Here is a 19,670-nt window from a genome sequence, read left to right as displayed (position 1 = left end):
CATAACTACCACAGTGTGTGTGTGTGTGTGTGTGTGTGTGTGTGTGTGTGTGTGTGTGTGGTACGCGGGCCTCTCACTGCTGTGGCCTCGGCAGGCGGACTCTCAACCACTGTGCCACCAGGGAAGCCCACCACAGTGTTTTAAAACAACACAAATGTATTGATATTATAATTCTGGAGGTCAGAAGTTAGAAATGGGTTTCACTGGGCTAAAATCAAGGCATTAGCGGGGCTGCATTCCTTCTGGAGGCTCTAGGGAGAATCCATTTCCTTACCCTTTCCAACTTCTAGAGGCCACCTGCATTCCTTGGCTCCTGGGTCCTTCTTCAAAGCCAGCAGTGTAGCATCTTCAAATCTCTCTGCCTGTGCTTCCCTCTTCATTTTTTGCTGCACCTCACAGCAGGTAGAACTTCCCCCATCAGGGATCGAACCCACGCCCCCTGCAGTGGAAGCATAGAGTCTCAACCACTGGACCACCAGGGGAGCCCCATCCTTCTTCCACTTTAAAGGCCCCTTATAGGGCTTCCCTGGTGGTGCAGTGGTTGAGAGTCTGCCTGCCAACGCAGGGGACACGGGTTCGTGTCCCAGTCCGAGAGGATCCCACACGCCGCGGAGCGGCTGGGCCCATGAGCCATGGCCGCTGAGCCTGTGCGTCTGGAGCCTGTGCTCCGCAACAGGAGAGGCCACAACAGTGAGAGGCCCGTGTACCCCAAAATAAATAAATAAAGGACCCTTATAATTACACTGGGCTGACCTGGATAATCCAGAAAAATCTTTTTTAACTTAATTATTTTTTTATTAATTAATTTTTGGCTGTGTTGGGTCTTCCTTGTTGTGTGCGGGCTTTCTCTAGTTGCGGTGAGTGGGGGCTACTCTTCGTTGTGGTGCGAGGGCTTCTCATTGTAGTGGCTTCTCTTGTTGTGGAGCATGGGCTCTAGGCACACGGGCTCAGTAGTTGTGGCACGTGGGCTCTAGAGCGCAGGCTCAGTAGTTGTGGCACAAGGGCTAAGTTGCTCCGCGGCATGTGGGATCTTCCCGGACCAGGGCTCGGACCCGTGTGCCCTGCATTGGCAGGCGGATCTTAACCGCTGCACCACCAGGGAAGTCCCAGGATAATCTTTAAAGTCAGGTGAATAAGAATCTTAATTCCCCTTTGCCCTGTAATATATGTATATATTCACAGATTCTGGGTGTCAGGATGTGAACATCTTTGGGGGGCTGTCATATTCTGCCTACTACACTTCTCTCTCAAAAAAGAGGCCCTGGGAGGCTGGAGTGTATGTGGGAACTTGATGAATACAGCATATGGATGACAGCATGTGTGCATCCAGGTGGGGGCACTTCTGTCCACACCCTCAGCCTCCTGAGCTACTGCCTGGAATCCAGAGCTTTGCCCCGACTGGGTATGGCCAGGGCTGAGCCTGGAGCTATTGCCCTGAGCTGCACAAACCTCCTGGGGAAGCCAAGGCAGGCCTGGGTGTGGGCTGAGGAACACACTGGTGGGGAGCATTGTGGTCACCCACAGGCACTGCCATTAGAGGCCAGAATACCCATGCCAGGCCCTCATGCCCAATGTGCAGTGGCCTTCGCTGGCGGTGACGTGTCTTATTATCCTCATCATTTGTCCTTCTCCAGACCTGAAGGGCAGGGGGCAGATGAAAAAGTGGGGAGTCACAGGGATGGAGGAGTGGCTGTGTGGGTCTGTGTATATGTGGGGCAGGGGTGCCTGCAGGAGGGGGGAGGAAGCCAGCCCTTTGGAAGTGTTTTGTGCATGTCATGGTCAGCATGGAGAATGATTCAATAATGACACCAACAACCCATTAGGTGGGCACTCTTGTTACCTCATTTTACCAATAAGGAAACAGGCCTTTCCAGAGAGGTTAGGCATCCTGCCCAGGGTCACACAGCGCGTCAGTGGAGGAGCCAGGACTTGGGCCCAGGTCTGTGTGACTCCAAGCCCATGCCTCCCACACAGGATTGTCAAAAAGGGGTCCAGGAGGCCGTGGAGGGTGGGGGGAGGAGGAGAAGGGTTCCATTGGGGTGTCAGAAGAACTCACATTGAATGCTGCCTCTCCCACTGCCCTGCTGACCAAGAGATTTAAAATACCTTTAAAACAAATTATTTTGATTATAAAAATAATACGTTTGTTGCATTATATTAGGAAAATGCAGAACACTAGAGAGGAGATTGAAGAGCACCCACACTCCACAGCTGTGCAGTGTTAACTAGGGTCTTGTTCCTAGATGGGGGCATGGTGGAGGCCGGGTCACTAAGTTCTCTGAAGCCCTACCAGCCCCGCCAGCCTCCCCTCCATTTATTTAATCACTACCTCTGAAGCATCTCCTGAATGCCAGGCAGTGCCCCAGCTCCTGCCTTCTTGGGGCTCTCACTGGAACAAGGCAGACAGACGGTGCAAGAAAAGCAATGAGGACAAGACAGTGAGGTCGCGCAGTGACGGGGATCCAGGGTGGGTGGGTGTCAGAAAAGGCCTTCCCAGAGCATTTCAGCTGAGCCTTGGAAGATGAGTAGGAGTTGGGCAGGAGAAAAAGGGTGGTGGGGAAAGGTGTCCGGGGCTGAGGGAACAGCCTGTGCAATGGCTCACAGGCAGAAAGGGCTCAGCTCATTCAAGGAGTAGAGCATCACCCCCTGTGATGGGAACATAGAGTGGGAGACAGAGGTGGGGAAACCATGCCCCTGCCTTTGCAGGGGTGCTGGGAGGAACCACCAAGGCAAGTGTGAAGGCAGTGTGCTGTGCCCAGCCGATAACTGCAAGACAGCACTATTTCTCCTCTTTCTCAGAATTAAAGTGATCTGGACACTGGAACTCCGGGGACCCTCCATGCTCTTTTCTCATCCTGCCACCCTCACTGCTTTTCTCAGTGTGCACCCCATTGCTCTCCCTACTACCCACCTCCCCAAATGGAGGAAAGATAAAAGGCAAATTTGGGGGAAAGATAAAAGGTAAATTTGGGGAAGAACCAGCAATACAGCCTGACTGGATGCTTTTAACTAAGTCTGAGGGCAGGAGAGACTTTTTATCCCTTGCAAGTTAATGCAAACGGTTAGGGAGATAAATAAATGACAGAGCTGCCGATGGACTGTTGGGCTCAAAGGAGGGAAATTTGTCTCACTTTAGAAGAAGGACCTGGAGGGCTCAGCCCCATCGACTTGTTCATTGTGTTGTTATCTGCCAGAGAGGTGGTGACACCACAGCAATTAAGACAAACTTTAGTCTGTAAGTTCCTCCCTGCAATCTCGTGGCTTCAAAACAAGACAAATGATACCGCCAAGGGAGGAAACAAAGTCTTTTTCAGACTCTGTCCAAAGTTACGGCGAATATTTGTAGTTGTTCAGCAGAAAATTTGTCATTACGAGGCCTGGGCTCTGTGGCTCCCCCCGCCCCACTTTATAATCCATCTTGGATTATAAAGTGTGCCAGCCCAGGCTGTCTCTGGGACTCCACCTGGCTGCCTCCTGCAGGGTCCCTCCCATTGCCAGCCGCACCCACCTGCCTGTCTCTCAGGTTACGGGCACCTCAGGTGGATCAGGACACGGTTTCTGCCAACCGGAAAGGAGTCATGACAAAGCCAGGAAGTGCCATCAAAACCCAGCTCTGCCACCGAGGGCTGGTGACCTCCTCCCATCTCCCTCCTGCTTCCCCTCCCCTGCACTAGCAGCCAGCGCCCACAAGGACCAGGCTTGGGGGCTGCGTCCTGGGCCATTTCTGCTTCCACCTGCCTGGGCTCCCCACCCTTGTCCGATATCACCACAGCTGTTGGCCTTCTCCACAAGCCCCTCACAACTGATCCTGGCCTCAGCCTCCCACCTGTGGTGGGATTGAGCCATTTCTGGCTGCTTGAAGGGAAAGCACCCCAGCCCCTCAATGAGGAGGTTGGGACCTGGACCTAGTACAGCCTTGGGAGCCCACCTGGCCTCAAGTGTGGAGTGAGGACCCCGCTGGCTGCCTGGGCTGCTACAGGCTGTTGGCACTGGCTCCCTTCTTGCCCTCCTGCTTCTGTTGTTTCATGCTCTTCTGCAGCCTTGCCTGGCACTGCCTCTCTCCCCACCCTCCCTGTACTCTGTGAACACAGGCTCCCATCCTAATAGGGCCCAGACTTAGCTACAGGACGAAGCTCCAGTGGGGAATCTGGGCAACAGTCAGTGGGGATGGAAGACATCTTGGAGGCAGCATCATGACCCTCTCTGGGTTCCCCCAGCCCACGTGGAGGCAGCTGTCCGTCCCCGTCTAACCAACCTGTGCGACAGAGGGGGTCTGCGGAGCTGCCTGCCTGCATGGCTGGCACCATCCCAGGGCCTCACTTTGAGGTTATATTCTGGCCTTCAGCACTGAGTGTGCAGACATCTGGAAGCATATGCCTTCCCCCCAAAGATTCACGTCTGTTCACCTCAAGTGCAAGGCCCCAGGTTCTTGGCCTGCAGGCAGGGCACCCATGGCTTCCTCAGCCGGGTTACGGCACCCAGCCCATCTTGCACTGGCCTGACAACCCCCAAATGGGCTGGGCTCAGCTCTGGGTCACACTGCTTTGGGCCACAAGGCCTTTGTCTGAACACATGTGGGGAACAAGGGTCCCACCCTGTCCCCATTGCCTTCTTGGAGCATCTCCAAAGCCCTGGGGTCCTGTAACCCATACTTCCCAGAAGGGAAAACCAAGGGCAGGACAAGGAAGGTCCAGCGGGCTGAGTGCTGAGGGGACTCCTTGCCTCCAGGCTCGGGTGGCACCCACCTCCCAGTGTGAACTGCGGGCTCCACGAGAACTGACCTGTCCCAGAAACACCCCCCTCCAGGCTTGAGGGTCTGAGGCCTGAGGCTGCATCCCGTGGGGGTCTGGTCTCCTGGATGTCCTGGTTAGAAGGCAAATGGGTGTCTCTGAAGGTTGGAGTGAGAAACCAGAACAGGACAGTGACAAGCCCTGGGGAGGGACCTACGGGCCTGACCCTTCCAGCCCTCCAGCCCTCCCACACTCAGAGCACCTGCCATGTGCCACCCTGGCCAGGTCCTGGGGTGATGAGTCAGACCCTCAGGGGGCTCACATCTGTACCAGAGAAGCTTCCAAGAGGAGGTGCTGTTTGAGAGGGGCCTCAAGGGAGGAGTGGAGGTTGGCTACACGGGCAGGGTGACGGTGGGTGAGGTGTCACTCTGGGCAGAGGGGAGAGCTCATGCCTGTCCCTCCGTGTTCCAGGTCTCAGTCCTCCATGACCCCTCAGGGCAAGGGCGGCTTGGCCTTGGGGCTGTCAAGGATGACTGGGGGGATGACTGAGCCTAGATAGGCAAAGAGGGCCCTGCCTGTCAGCCAGAGGGCTCTCTGCAGGAGAAGCCCTCAGGGGTCGCCCAGCTCCCCATCCTCCCAAGACTGAACCCAAGGGAAACTTAGACCTTGAGGGCCGCCCCAAAGCTGGGGCTCCAGACGTGGAGTCCACGAGTGAGTGGTTCCAGGGCTCCACGAACCCTAAGTTGTGGACAAAACTGTGTGCGAGCGTGTGGGTGCACATTATCCTGGAGTGAGGGTCTGTCACTTCTGTGGGACACCTGTGGAGGTCCATGGCCCCAAAAGGTGAGAACCCCTGTTCTGGAACATCAGGGCTGGGAGGAACTCCAGGACTCAGTGGGGTCAACTCCTGCATTTACCAAAGGGAAACTGAGGCTCAGGTGGAGACATACTTTGTCCGAGGTCATCCTGGAAGCTGGCCTCCAGGTCCAGGGCCTTGATGAGCCCTCCAGAGCAGTGTTTCTCAGTGCCAGTGGAGGACGCTCTGCCTCTGTGTCCTGGGGGTGGCCACAGAGCAGACCCCTGGGCCCCACTCCAAAGGTACGGATATAGTATCTTTGCACACCAGAGTTCCTGAGGACAGGGTGTGTGCGCGCTCACGTGTTACATATGTAGTGCTTGTGGAACTGACTTCTGGAGCCAGGGTTAAGAGAACGGCTCTGAGTTCCAAACGGTACATTGCTACTTACTTGCTGGGTGTCCTTGGGCAAGTCTCTTAGCCTCTCTGTGCTTTGGTTTCTCCATCTGTAAAATGGGCAGATTAATAATACCTCCTACCTCATGTGATTGCTGCAGAGATTAAACAGGTAGATAAAGTAAGCCCTCAGCATAGTGCTGGCATGGGATGCCTGATCATTTTCCCTCCCTCCCCTGGTTTGGGACTTGGGGATAGTGGGCTGGCTGGGTGAATCTTCTCAAATCAAGAATGAACTTCACGTCTGGGTGGTGGCTGGTTCATGTTCTGGGCTGGGGAGGCCCCTCTGGGGAGCATCTCTTCCTCAAAAAGTCCACAACACATGTTCCATGAAGCTCTCCCTGCCCTGAGCACTGACCTGGGGAGCAGCAGCCTCGATGGCCCGGGCCTCATCTAATCCTGTGACCTCCCAGCCCCAGGGATGCGGCAGGTGCTCTGCCCCAGGCCCAGGGGCAGTTGGAGGCCTGTACCACCTTGAAAAGTGTTACCAAGAACATGACAACTCTGCCCCAGGAAACAAAAGGATGCCTCACATAGGCTGAGCCCTTCATGGGCAAAGGGCTGAGCAGTGCTGGGAATCACAGTGCAGCCAGTTTCCACTCAGGCCACATTTACTGGGCACCTACGAGGCCAGGCTCTGTTCTTGGCACTGGAGAGGTGGATGCCACATGAAGAAAACTGACCAGAATCTCTGCCCTTGTGCAGCGTATATTCTAATGGGGAGGAGGGGAAGGGAGGAGATGGAAGATAAAATAAATGAGTACAATTAGTGGTTTGTAACAAATGCAATGGAGGACAGTGGTGCAGGCAAGGGGAACACGAGTCCCAGAGGGCAGGTGTGGGCGGGTTGTGATTTTAAATAGAGCGGTCAGGTCAGGACTCACTGAGATGCCATATGAACGAAGTCCTGAATGGGACAGAAGTGAGTCATGTGGATACTTGGAGAAAGAACGTCCTGCACCCGGTATGAAGGCCTATGTTAGATGGCATAATACTAGTTGCCAGTAACATAAACGCAAAATAGTTTAGTTCAAGCTCATTTAACAGTCCAGTGCACGGGTTCCTGGGGGCAGCATGTTCTTCCAACTGGTGATTCAAGGATTCAGGCTCCTTCCTTTCGGACTTCAGTCTCCCGCACCTCCCACTATAGTCATTTTTCCATTTAGCAGGAGGATGGAGAAACATGTAACACAGAAGGCACATCTGCATTTTAAGCTTCTTGGCCAGGAAGCAACCTACCATCTGCTTCAATTGATGAGAACTAGCCACAAGGCCCTGTTAAATGCAAGGGGGTTGGGAGAGCTGGCCTGGGGCCGGGTAGCAGCTTCCCCACAGCCCTACACTATGGAGGGAGCATGAACCTTTGGGGGTCAGCTAGGTGTCTCTGCTGTGGCCCTGAGTGGGGGAGTCTCCCTGGCTGTTCAAGGGTCAGTAAGGTGGTCAGGTGGCCGGAGTAGAGTGAGAGCTGGGGATGATGGGAGTTGAGGCCAGAGATAATGGGGGCAGACTGTATAGGGTCACACAGGCCATTGCTGGGTCTTTGTCTTGTTTTCTGAGCAAGCTGGAGCCCCTGGAGGTTCCAAGCGGGGAGGGCCAGGATCTGCCTTGTTCTACCTGGCTCGCTCTAGTGGCTGTGTGGAGAACAGACGGCAGGGGCAGGTGCCTGGTAGGAGTCTGTTGCAGTGGTCCAGTGGTGGTGCCTGGGATGAGGATGGGAAGTGGTGGGATCAATGCAGTTTGAAGGCAAAGACAGCAGGACTTCCAGGTAGGCTGTATGTGCGGTGTGAAAGAGAAAGAAAGGAGGCAAGGCCAAGCCCCAGTATGCTGGAGTGGGCACCAGGAGGATGGAGACGGGAAAGTGGTGGAGGAGGTTCTGGATGTGTGCGTGGCGTAGGAGTTTGCTTTTGGATGTGTCGCGACGTCACTTAGACCTGCAAGTGCAACCCGAGCCTCTCTGAGCCTCGGTTCCTCACCTGTAAGACGGGGCTAACACACTTACCTGGCGGTGATGGAGAGGATTACCTAACAGGATGGCTGTGAATGGCCCGAGGTGAGTGAGGTTCCCTGGGCGTGACGTCAAGGGCAGTGAGGGCCAGCTTGCTGCAGAGAGGAGCTGGTGGCGGGGTGTGGGGTGGGAGGGAAGGAGGGCCTCTCAGAACCACCCCAGGCTTCTTCCCAGCTCTTGGTCTCCTTCCTCACCCACGGCCCCAGATCAGATCCCTGTGTTGGAGCTGGAGCTGCTGCCGGGACTGCCTGGCCCGTGAGTGTGGGGACAAACTCCAGCCCAGGAAGGGGCACGTGACGTGGGTCCTGAGATCTTAGCTCTAGTGCTGGCTTGGCTACTCTTCGCCGTGGGACTCGGTTCAGGGACCTCCACGCCTCAGTTTTTCACCTGTCAAATGGGCCGGGCTGTGGGCCTTGTCACGGAACTGCAGGAAGCGCTCCTGGGGGGCTGGCACTGCCACACATATCCCTGCGCCGCTCCCAGCCCTGGGCGGGCAACGGACCCTCTGCACAGCACAACCCTCCTGGCGGTGGGCAGTCACAAAGCAGTAATACTTTTATTCCCATCAGCGATACTGACGGGGCCTGACCCTTTACAAAGGAGAACGTCAGGAAAAAGGAAGAGCAGCAAGGGCGTAGGAACCTCTCTTCTTGATGCCCCAACCCCTCTACCCTCCCTGCCAGTCAGGCCTCCAGACCCGGGGGGGGGCGAGGGCTTGCCCTGCAGGGGTTGGCCACCCTTGAGGGCTTCCTAGGCAAGGTCATCTGCCAGCAGAGTCGAAGGTGAGTCCAGCAAAGCTCTTCTGGCGCGGACAGCAAACGAAGGGCACGACAGGCACGTTTTCCCCTTGGTGACCAGTCCTGGGCTTTCAGCATCACACTGCAGCCTCAGGGGGGGCCCTGCTGGCTCCGCCTCTCCTCCAGTGCCCTGCACACCCACATGGACACCACGGTGGCATTTCCATCGTTGAACTGAACGATGAATGGGTGGCCCTGCAGGGAAGAGAAGGAAGCTGTGACAGGCATTCCCCAGACTCTGCACGTCATCACTTTCCAAGCCCTGTTCTCAGTATTCCCCAACAGCCCTGTGAGGTGAGGGCAGCTTCAGCCCCATTTCACAGCCTAGATGACTGAGGCCCAAGGTGGAGCAATGACATGCCTGTCTAGAGCACTCGCTGCAAACCTCACATTCTGCCTGGTGCTTGGCTACCTTCTCCTGAAACTCCAACCAGCCTGAAAGATCCCCAAGGGTGTGAGCCTATCTTAACTCCACACTGCCTGGCCCTTCCTCAGCCCAGCATCCCTCCAACAGCTGGCAGGCAAGGCCTGGCACCGGAGCTGCCAGCGTTCCTATCAAGTTGCTGCCCAGAGACCAGAGAATCATCTCATCAGGGGCTACGTCAACCCCAGTTTTCTTCTTTGTCTCCAGCCCTCCTATGAACAATCTGCGAGTGGAGGGAAGGCAAACGTGTCAGGGGGAGGACGGATGTGCTGGTTCGTGGTGAGAAGCTGGGGGCTGGGGACCGGACTCTGGAGGGGTGCTACAGCCTCCATGTGGCCCCTCAGGCTCTAACCTACTTAGCCCACCGGCAGGCCAGGTTATATTTAGTCAGCCCCCTCCCCAGCTGTCCTGAAGAGACAAGATTCCTCCTCACAATCTTAGGGCCTCCTTGGGAGTTCCCAGGAAAGGTCAGAAAAAAGCAGGGGCAGCCATGGGATCACCCTGGCCACAGGTCAAAGGTGAAAGGAAAACTGGAAAGCATTCTCTTCCCTTCTCTTCTCCAAGTGCTTCTCTGCTAAGGGATGCTCACTTGGCAGCCTCCTCTCCTACCAAAAACTTTGTAGCCTGAGACTGAGGGAGCCACGCTGGGCGAGCAGAGAGCATGGGGGGCTCCCCGCTGCCTCCTCCCCAAGTCCCCCTGCTCCTTCTCTCCCTCCCGCTTCAGCCATCCAGCTCCGAATTCCCTGCTCCCTCCTGCTTTCTGAGCCCTTCTTGGGCCCCCTCTGCCTCCCCTCTGGCCAGGCGGGGCTTTCGAGGCAGCTTTCCTGATGAGCTCATCACAGAGCCAGGAGGGACGGGGCCAGGGCTCGGATGCCCAGACCCCACTGTGTGTGGGAGCAGTCAAGGACCAGGCTGGGGAGGGGGCGGGAGGTCAGGTCGGGCGGGCGTCCCACAGGCAGCACAAGCCTGAGGGGGGGCTGAGGTGGGAGAGGCCCAAGAGGGACTCTGTCTTGGCTCTCATATGTCCCCCACCCCGACACATATCATCTCACCTTACATGTGCCTGCCTAAACCAGTGCCTAGATAGAGGGGATTCTTCTTGAAGTCAGTGAGCACATTTCCTTTTCAGGAGGCTCAGAGGAGGTGACCTTGTGCCCTTCTGAAGAACAAAGGGAGAAGCTGTGCTCAGGAGCCGATGGGCCCCTCCCCTGAAGCCCGGGGTGGCACAGTGTCACTTTCCCAGAATGCCCGGTGACTTTGGGGGCCATATGCTCCATCTCTGTTATCATCTGTTCAGGAACAAGCAGAGCAGAACCGCAGGAGGGGAGAGTGCAGCGTTCCTCCAGTTACAGGAAGGCTGCTGGCCACACTGCAGGAAGCATTTCGCCCAGGTGCACCGGGAGGCTGACGAGGAGAGGGGCAGCATCCACCGCTCTGGTGGCGACTCTGCCCCTTTCCTGTCCTCCCTGACTGGGAGGTGACCCCCATCTCCTGTGTACCCCTGATGCTTTACACCACCCTGCACGGAAGTGACCGAGACAAGTGGTTTTGTCCCCAGCCACTGTCGATGGGTTTGGGGGGAATGAGAAGGGGAATCATAAAGGGAGAAAGAGAGGAGACGGAGACAGAGACAGAGACAGAGACAGAGATGGAGGGGAGACCCCAGCCTCTCTAGGCATCCTGGGCTGTGACAGGAGAATGTGGGAGCTGTAGGCTGCCTGGTCCACCATCTGAATGGGCACGCAGAGAAAGCCAGTATGTGGGGAGTGAGAACATGGAGAGTTGTACAGAGGGAAACAGGAGCTGAGATGGCACTGGAGACCCTGGGGGCCAGGACAGCCTGGCAGCATCTCTGCCTACAGTGTCCATGCACACCTCACGCTCTGGGGTGGAGGCACTAAGTCCTAAGTCACATAGGCGGGCACAATAATCTCCACTTTGCAGATGAGGGAACAGAGGTCACGGTTGACCTGCCCCATCTCCCAGAGCTGCGACTGGATCACAAGTCTCTGTAACCCAAACCTACTGCCTGGGGCACTCCCTGGGCTGAGCTGGAGTAGGCAGAGCCAGATTGCCTTGTTTCTGCCATGGGATTCAGGCCTGCCTGGCCAGAGGGGGACTGAGACAGCAGGTCCTGACCCCTGTGTCACCCCTGGGACATCCTGGGAGAGTGGTGTCAGGGTGGCAGATCACTCTTACTTGACTCTGCCCCCTCCCATCAGCCCTGGGTGGGAAGCAGGGAAAGTATACCGCCACCCCATTTTACAGAAAAGGAAACTGAGCACCGGGGAGGGGACGTGACTGGTTAAGTGCTGGAGCTTCTGGTTGCTACTCTGGTACGTTCTCAGGGCTTGACTGCATCCCCTGTGACCCTGACAGCGCACGTGCTCCCTTTCCTCCCTGGAGTACAGCAGACACTCCTCCAGCCCTGTGATGCACACGATGCACGTGCTCCTCATGACTTTAATGAGCAAACGAAATCTGATGGACAATTCCGGGAAAAGCATGAAGATCACTCGGCCACCCTGAGGTGCCTGAATTCCTAGGTGGCTCCTGACAGGCCTGAGCAGATGCCTGCAACAACCAAGATGCCTGGAGACCGATGGAAACTGCACACCGGATAATACCGAGTCCAGCACCATGGATTGAGTGCTGTGTGCCAGACCCTTGCCAAGGGCTTTGTTCTCATTTTCCCACCGATCGCCATGCTCACTCTGGAGGCGCACACAGCTCCCTCGCGGATGAGGAAACAGACACTCAGGGACCTGTGCGAAGTCACGCAAGCGAGGGCTGAGCTGGAACCACAACATGGGTCTCTTGACTCCAAATGCCATGCTCAGGACCACATGCTCTCCTGCACCTGCAACCGGAGAGCTGACCTCACAGCCCTTCTGGGGGTCTCTGTGTGGTCCGGAGAGGGCTGCAGCCCCTTGAAGCCAGACCCTCCTCTGCATCTGGGTAAATGCACATCTCCCCCTAGGCAGAGAAATCCAGATGTGGACAAACTCGCAGCCCCCTCAGCCTCCAAGGATCAGCGGATCCCATCTCCTCGGAGCCAGGACACCCACATGCTGCTTGTCAAGAGCATCCTCCACCCCAGGTGACGGCCCCAGACACCCAGGCCTCTGCCACCCACACGCAGAGCGTGTCAGTGGTCACTCCGCAGAGGCTGGCAGGGCACGTGCAGGCTGGAGCCGCCGAATGTTCTCACTGGCCTCATCACCAGGCAGTGGGAGCCACTTTCATTTCCCGAATTCTCTCAGGGCCAATTGCAACAATTAAACCGGCGAGGGTTGAAGTATAATGGCCCACAAACTTCGCCACAGAAGGTGGAGACATAATGAAGGGAAAAGAATGGCACTGGAAGACGCAGGATGGATCCAAAAGGCGGGCACAGGGGAGAGTGAGAGAGATGAGTCAACAACAACCAAAGCTGGCAGCATCACCGGGTGCAGACCTCCCCCCACGGGGCCGAGGGGCAGATCATGCCCGTGCACTAACTCGTGAAGAGAAACTAGAGTGTTCAGTACACCCTCCTTCACTTGGGCACTAGTCTCCAGGGCTTCGCTAGAGTTTGGCCCTCTCCTTCTGTAATAATGCCCCTAATTTTTGCCCACCCGTATCATTGTGATGAGATGCCTTCCTGATGACTGATGGCAGGACCCTCCCCATGTGGACAGCGCTCCATGCTTCTGCCAAAGGGGGCAGGGAGAGGAGGGGTCCAGGGGTCCACCGTGTGGGCAGGAGGTGGACGCTCCGAGCCTGCTGTGGAGAAGTACCGCCTGAGGTTGATGTGTCTGGACTCCCAGGCCAGTGCTCATTCACTGACACCTCACTCTCTGCCCTTAGTTGGGCTTCGAGTTTCTTCCCAAATAGGAATTTACCTGTTTGGGGTCGCTATAGTCTCTTCTCTTGTATAACCTCCTAAAGAACGTCCTGCATGTGAATCATTTAAGGACTTGCTGGTGTGGGTGCCTGCCCGGTGCAGCGCCTGGCAGGTCGCAGGCCCTCAGTTGGCCGTGGGCCTGAGGCAGGAAAAAGTGACCTGCCTGTCCTCTCTGTCTGCATCTATTCATCGAGCCCTTTTTGTGGGCCAGGCCCCGGCTAACTTACATGGCCCGGAACCCAACCATCACCCCCTTTACACACAAAGGAGACTGAGACGCCGATAAATGTGACCTGGGGCAAGGCCACAGAGCTAGAAAGCGGCAGGGTTAAGGGCTGAACCCAGCGGAGGACAGCACACTACTCTGCTCACGGGGGGCGGGCACAGTGAGTTTTAAATTCCTACTTTTTAAAAGAATATATGGTACATTATTTTTTTTTTTTTTTTGCGGTACGCGGGCCTCTTCCGTTGTGGAGCACAGGCTCCGGATGCGCAGGCTCAGCGGCCATGGCTCACGGGCCCAGCCACTCTGCAGCATGTGGGATCTTCCCGGACCGGGGCACGAACCAACGTCCCCTGCATCGGCAGGCGGACTCTCAACCACTGCGCCACCAGGGAAGCCCTGGTACATTATTTTTAACTAGTAATTTTTAACTGACAAACTGAAATGACAGTGGCCAAAAGGCAAACTGTGTCCTCCCCGCTCAAAGCTGTGTCCGGCACAATCAAGTAATTGATTTAATGATCAGCAAATCTAATAAGTATTATATTATGCCTGTTTTATAGGTGAGGAAGCTAAAGCACAGAAAGATTAAGGAATCTGCCCAAGACCACGGCGCTTGAACGTGGTGTTGTCTCCAGAGCCCGAGCCTCAGCCATTATGTTGTCCTTCCTCGTCACTGCCAGGGCTGGGGGATGGCGGCATCCACCCTGCAGGACAGCTTGCCCTCAGAGCAGGCGCCGGGTGGTCCCTGTTCCTTCTCTTTGGGTCTAGATTCTAGAGAAGCAGGAAAATGAAGACCCAGGGCCTGGAAGAAATTTTCCAGGGCTATGGAGACCACACCCTAGACATAAGGGTGGAAATAATAAATAGGATGCCTGGCAGCAGACTGCACCCCAAACCTAAGGTCTACTCTGTGGGGCCTTTCTTCATGTCTCCTCTCAAGAGGTGCCATCTCTCCCAGAACAAGAGCATACCCTTGTTCTACTGTGTATTATCATCATTTAAGCTCACCTTATCCTAGCACAGACTGGAAGCCTCGAGGGCAGGGCAGTGCTAATCACACAGGAACTGCGAAGAAAAGTCAACTGGATTGACAGGTAAGTTACACTGCTTCCCAGGAGCCTGAGGCTAGGCTGAGAAGGGCCGTAGGTTGGGTGGGCAGGCCTGGGGAGAAGGCTTCACAAGCTGAGGCTGCTCTTGACTCTCTGGACCACAGGATTCCTCTCTCTCAGGATGAAGACCAGGCCACCAGGCACCTCCTTTCCCACCAAGGACGCCACACGGGACAGAATGCCAAGGACCCACGAGCTCATTCAAGTAAGCAAGCCCAGCCCAGTTACACTCCAGCTAAGTCCAAAACAAGAAGAGTCCAACACACACTCAGGCGAGCGGCAGGGCCAGTCCTGTCATGAGGCAGGTGCCTGTAAGAGGTGATCTGAGAGGCTGGAGGGGCCCCAAGGTCAACGTACTGCCCATCACTTCAGCTTTCTGCACTGGGCCTGCCAGCCTTACTTGAAGGCTCTCTGCATGTCCCTTTAGGATCCAGCCCTTGTGGCAGGGGTAAAACACTTCAGTCCTTCTCGGCAATATGGAGGTGCGGTAGGATAGGATGGGACCTCAGAGACCAGCAGGGCTGTAGAGTGTGAGGTGTGCTGGGGCTTCCACACATGTTTGATTCAAATCATTAAGATATTTTAAGCTGTATTTGTTAAAAAAACTAATTAAAAAATAATATATACACTCAACTATGTTCAACTCTAAATGTTACCCTGAATATTGGCAGTGTGTTACCCAGCACTGTGATGGTAACTGATTTTCTGCAGCTCTTAAGACAGGCAGTCTGCTTGTTAGATCTGTGCATATTACTGACTGCTCATACACGGGCTGACACCTAGGAAGGTTGTGGTGGTGCACTGGGCACCTAAAAGAACTCAGGGCTGTGACGTCCACTCACATTGTGTGTAGCTATAAAACTGTGTGAGCACACCAGAGCCAGTGCACTGAGCCCACGAAGCACATCTGCCCAGTGGCCCGGTGCACGATGCCCAGACAGGGGTGTGGGTCAGGCCTGCTCTGAGTTTCCAGTGGCGTCAGCTCCTGCAAGCTTTGAGTCCCTCTTGTCTGACCTGTAGATTTACCGTAAGCAATTCATATGAACAGCTGCTAGCTACTGTCAGCAACTAAACTCTAAAATAAAACTTTTCTGCTATTCCTTTTTAAAGCTTCTATTGGGCTTAAAAGATGCCTAAGCCGAGAGGGCAACTGGTGAGTCAGGATTTCCTTGATATGGGGCTCCTGAAACAGTATCAGAGATAAGTGGAACACTGATGCAAATATTAGACTATAACCATCACCTATGACCCTGGCTCTCAGATTTTTGTGTCCTTCAAGAGAAGTCTCATGGACGCCTTTCTACAATGTCTACAGTGTCTACAATGAATACTTACTTACACATTCATGCTAAAAAAAAACACTACTTTTTTCCTATATTAGTATTGAGATCCTGCATTAATTTTACATAATAAAAAGCATTCCACTGCTACAGATTCAAAACTAGCAATCTAATCTCTACTTACTCTGGAGATAACTTCAGATTAGAGAAGTTAAATAATTTTTGGAAAAATGCACATATGTCCAGTGTCTGCTAAACGGCTGACAAGTGCCAGGGCAGTGGGCAGCCTTTATAATATTAATTACATGAGATAACAACGCATGATCATCCCTGGGGTCAACGCTTCCTTCCAGGCTGGGTGTGCCGGAGCTAATCAACAGGGGGAGTCAGGGAAGGAGGTGGCTGGGATTGTGGCTGCAGGGCAGCCCCCAGGCACAACTCAGCAGGGAGAAGCTGAGGCACCTCCACAGCAATTCTTCCATCTGTCCCTGTGTGGGGTAAGGCACAGAGCCCTGGACTGACAGTCAACAAGCCTTCTCTCAGCAGCCCAGGAGTCAGTGATAGCTTGGGAAGGGCCACAATGGCCTCACGTATAAAAGAGAAACTATTCCAGGGGAACCTCCATTGCCCTGGCTTCATCCTTCCACATGGAGGGACCTGTGTTGTTATCACACCCCTCAGTCGTGTCCCCAGGGGGAGGCGTGGCAATGTTGGGAGGAAGCATGGAGCAGGCCCCGCTCAGGGGTCTCCTGCCCACAGGGAGGCTGCATTCTGGCCTGCCCTCTCCTGGTAAGCTTCCAGGCAGGCTGTTCACCTCTGACTGGGCTCTGCGGTAAATTCTCAGGAGGGCCCCTTGGGCCACCCACGTAAGCGTGCCCGTCAACTCAGATTTTACAGAAGTAGGGGTGATGCTTCCTTTCTGTCATTTCCTGAGCCTTATTTCTCAGCTGGTGTTGAACACAGGGAGGCTGCTGGCTGGCCTCGTCACCCAACCAAATCCCCCAGCTCTCTCTGCCTCTGGGGTCGGGTGAGAGATTGCTTGTCTGCAGACAGGGGTTCACAGATACACCCTGGGCAGTGCGAGGGGAGGTTACTATCCCCCCAGGTAGAATGCATGCAGGGGAGCGGCAGTAAGATGGTGTGAGCCTTGCCTATCAGCTAGTGTGGAATTTGCCTGTCTGCCCAGCCCAGCCTACCTGGGCCAATGCCCCGGCTGTGGAATTTTCCGAGTTAAGGCGTTTGTTCTGAGACTCTGCTTTCTCAGCCTCTGATTCCTAAAGCTTTTCCACGGCTGGGGTTGGGGGTTCCCTTCTAGCCCTTCATTTTCTTTTAAGACCTCAGAAATGATTTGCAGCTGTGACATGCCATTTCAATCGACCTTCCTGAGTTTATCTTCACAACTGCTACAGAAATAGATGTTTCTTCCCAAATATTCAATTATTAGCAGCAAATTGCTTACCTCCAGCCATCCTAGACTATACACAGGCATCTAAGGGGGGGTCAAGGCACTCTCCACCTTTCACCTAAGCAGATCTATGTGTTCCTACACAAAGTAATTGTTCAGAAAATGGCCAATCGAGAGAGCAAGATGTTTCCAGAGGTCTCCGCAAGTCATTCTAGGGCCTGTCCTTACAGGGCAGCCATGGGACTCGAGCAGTGTGGTATGGGAGGGGACACAGAAGACTGCAGTGGGCCACCGTGAGGGGTAAACATGCAGATGCCAGCACTCATGAGTTTGTGTCGGAGGAAGCTGACCCATTTGGGTGGCAGAATGGTGCCACTGGCCCATTTAGCGGGGGCTGTGGTGGCTGCCCTGTAGGAAACTCAGACAGGACTCGGGGGAACAGCAGGGAGAGTGCTGGCTCCCCCTCGCAGTCTCAGGCTGAGCAGATACCTAGAGAAGTCAGGACCTGAGGGTGCCAGAGGGAGGCGGGGGGGCCTCGCTCCAACAATGCTGAGGGCTCTTGTCTGAGAGGCTGAGTCTGCAGGTCCAAGCAGTGAATATGGGGGCCACTATCAAGGTTCGTCTTTTGGTGTGATGGCTGTGTGGTGGTGGGGATTTAAAGACACAATGCTCAGAAGGATGGATTCTTTCCAGCCCTCTTTTTTTCTTACCTCTTGAGATTTGATGTTTAAACTCTGAGACCTTGGCTCTGTGTGTGTGTGTGTGTGTGTGTGTGTGTATGTGTGTGTGTACACGCATGTGTGGGCATGTGAGCGTGCAGAAGGGGAAGAAAGAATGAGACCCAGCACAATTTCTGGCACACAGCAGGCAGCTCAGTAAGCTTGTTGAACAAAACAGAACAGGGTGATTCGACAGTGAGTGAATGAAGAGATGGGGAGAGACTAAGCCTAAAAGCCCTCCCTCTACAAATTCCCAGCCATGCCAGATAAAAATGGAACATTTTCCAAAAAGCATACTAGATGAACTTGTAAAAAAGAAGGAAATCTGCAAGTGCCAAAAATGAAGAAGGAACTGAAAACCAGAATTATAAGTGTGTGTGTGGAGGTCTTGTAGCCCTAAGGGAGGCTATCAGTTCTAGGAATGTAGGACCTGGAAAGTGTGAAGAACTAAGTGGACACAGGAGACAAGGGCCACCTGGGGAGCTGGCCTGAGACCCTAAGCAAAACTGGGACTGCAGAAAGGGTGAGCCAGAAAAAGTCTGCCCATCAGCAAAGGGGATGCTGTGTGAGGTGGCTCTGAGCCTCGTGCACTTTGGAGTTCAATGTACCACTACTGTGGTCTCAGAACACAAGGCTGCTCATAAACTAATGTAACATTGATATTGATCTAGCAATACTCTGGAGTATCTCTCAGGAGCATGAAAAAACATTCTGGGGAAATACTTCTGGAATTCAGTAATTTCCACAGTACTAAGCCCCATTCAGTATGAGCTTACAATAAAACTTCCAAAACGTGTGAGGAAACAATTATCCATGGACAGGAGTCAGCAGACACAACACACAGGAAGATTAGAGCTCTCAGAACCAAGGTGACAGAAAAATAATTGGAAAGAAAATGTAAAATGATGTACAGTTGAAAAGACTGAAGGCATAAAAGAAGAAATTGAAACATTAAGAACAAGACATTATAAAAAAGAGAAGAGAGATTTGAAAAAGAATCAAATATAACTTACAGAAATAACACATATAGTGACTGGAAAGAACAAAAGAAATTCTCCATAGATGAGCCAGATAGCAAGCTGAATATATAGCAAGGATAGATTTAGTAAGCTGGAAGAATGGTTTGAGAAAATTACCCAGAGCACTAGTCAGTAATGAGAGATAAACAAAAAATATATTTTTTTAATGTGAAGGAGAAAGACCCAGAGGAAAGAATGAGAGGAGATGGGACACTGTGGGGTAGGGTCAATATCCAAAGAGACAACAGCTGAAAATTTTGAGAACTGATGAAAGATATGAATTTTCAGATTCAAAAGTCATAATGATCTCCAAGTAGAATAACTATAACAAAACCTATACCTAGACAAATTGTAGGGAAACTGAAGGATACCAGGAAAAGAGATGTTAAAAGCAACCAGAGAGACAGGCACATCTCTCACAAAGGGCAGCAGCTGAGCAGCTGGCAGATTCTCAACAGCAAGTGTAGAAACGACAGGACAACACAGTATCTTCAATGCCCTGGGAAAAACTGTCAATCTAAACTTCTAAACCCAATTTAACTAACAACCAAGAGTTAGGGCGGGACTTCCCTGGCAGTCCAGTGGTTAGGACTCTGTGCTCTCACTGCCGAGGGTCTGGGTTCAATCCCTGGTTGGGGAACTAAGATCCCACAAGCCACGCAGCGCAGCCAAAAGAAAAAAGAGAGCAAAGTGAAGACAATCCTAGAACAAAAACTCAGTTTTACCCTCGCTGACAGAACTCTTAATATACTTCCAAAAGGAAAAGAAACCTCAGAAGGAGGAAGTAGGATGCAACAGGAATAAGGAACACATAACTG

The 19,670-nt window shown here is 53.7% G+C and overlaps 1 protein-coding gene across 4 annotated transcripts in view; it reads right to left on the bottom strand.

Moving 5' to 3' along the window:
- Positions 1-8,494: 8,494 nt before the first annotated feature.
- MAP2K5 (mitogen-activated protein kinase kinase 5) overlaps positions 8,495-19,670 on the bottom strand; it is a 278,521-nt gene continuing 267,345 nt past the window's right edge. For 2 of the 4 annotated variants that reach the window (XM_029238397.1, XM_029238394.1), the window contains one exon: positions 8,524-8,979. In XM_029238397.1, coding sequence (XP_029094230.1) covers positions 8,875-8,979 — 105 coding nt within the window. In that variant the 3' untranslated portion in view covers positions 8,524-8,874. Of the gene's footprint in view, positions 8,980-19,670 lie in introns of all 4 variants that reach the window. The other 2 variants (XM_029238396.1, XM_029238395.1) reach the window with 2 other exon arrangements.

Source organism: Monodon monoceros, unplaced genomic scaffold (assembly GCF_005190385.1).
Source record: "Monodon monoceros isolate NGI ecotype Baffin Bay Population unplaced genomic scaffold, NGI_Narwhal_1 Super_Scaffold_21, whole genome shotgun sequence".
NCBI classification, from domain to species: Eukaryota; Metazoa; Chordata; class Mammalia; order Artiodactyla; family Monodontidae; genus Monodon; species Monodon monoceros.
This window is presented reverse-complemented; position numbering and strand designations above follow the sequence as displayed.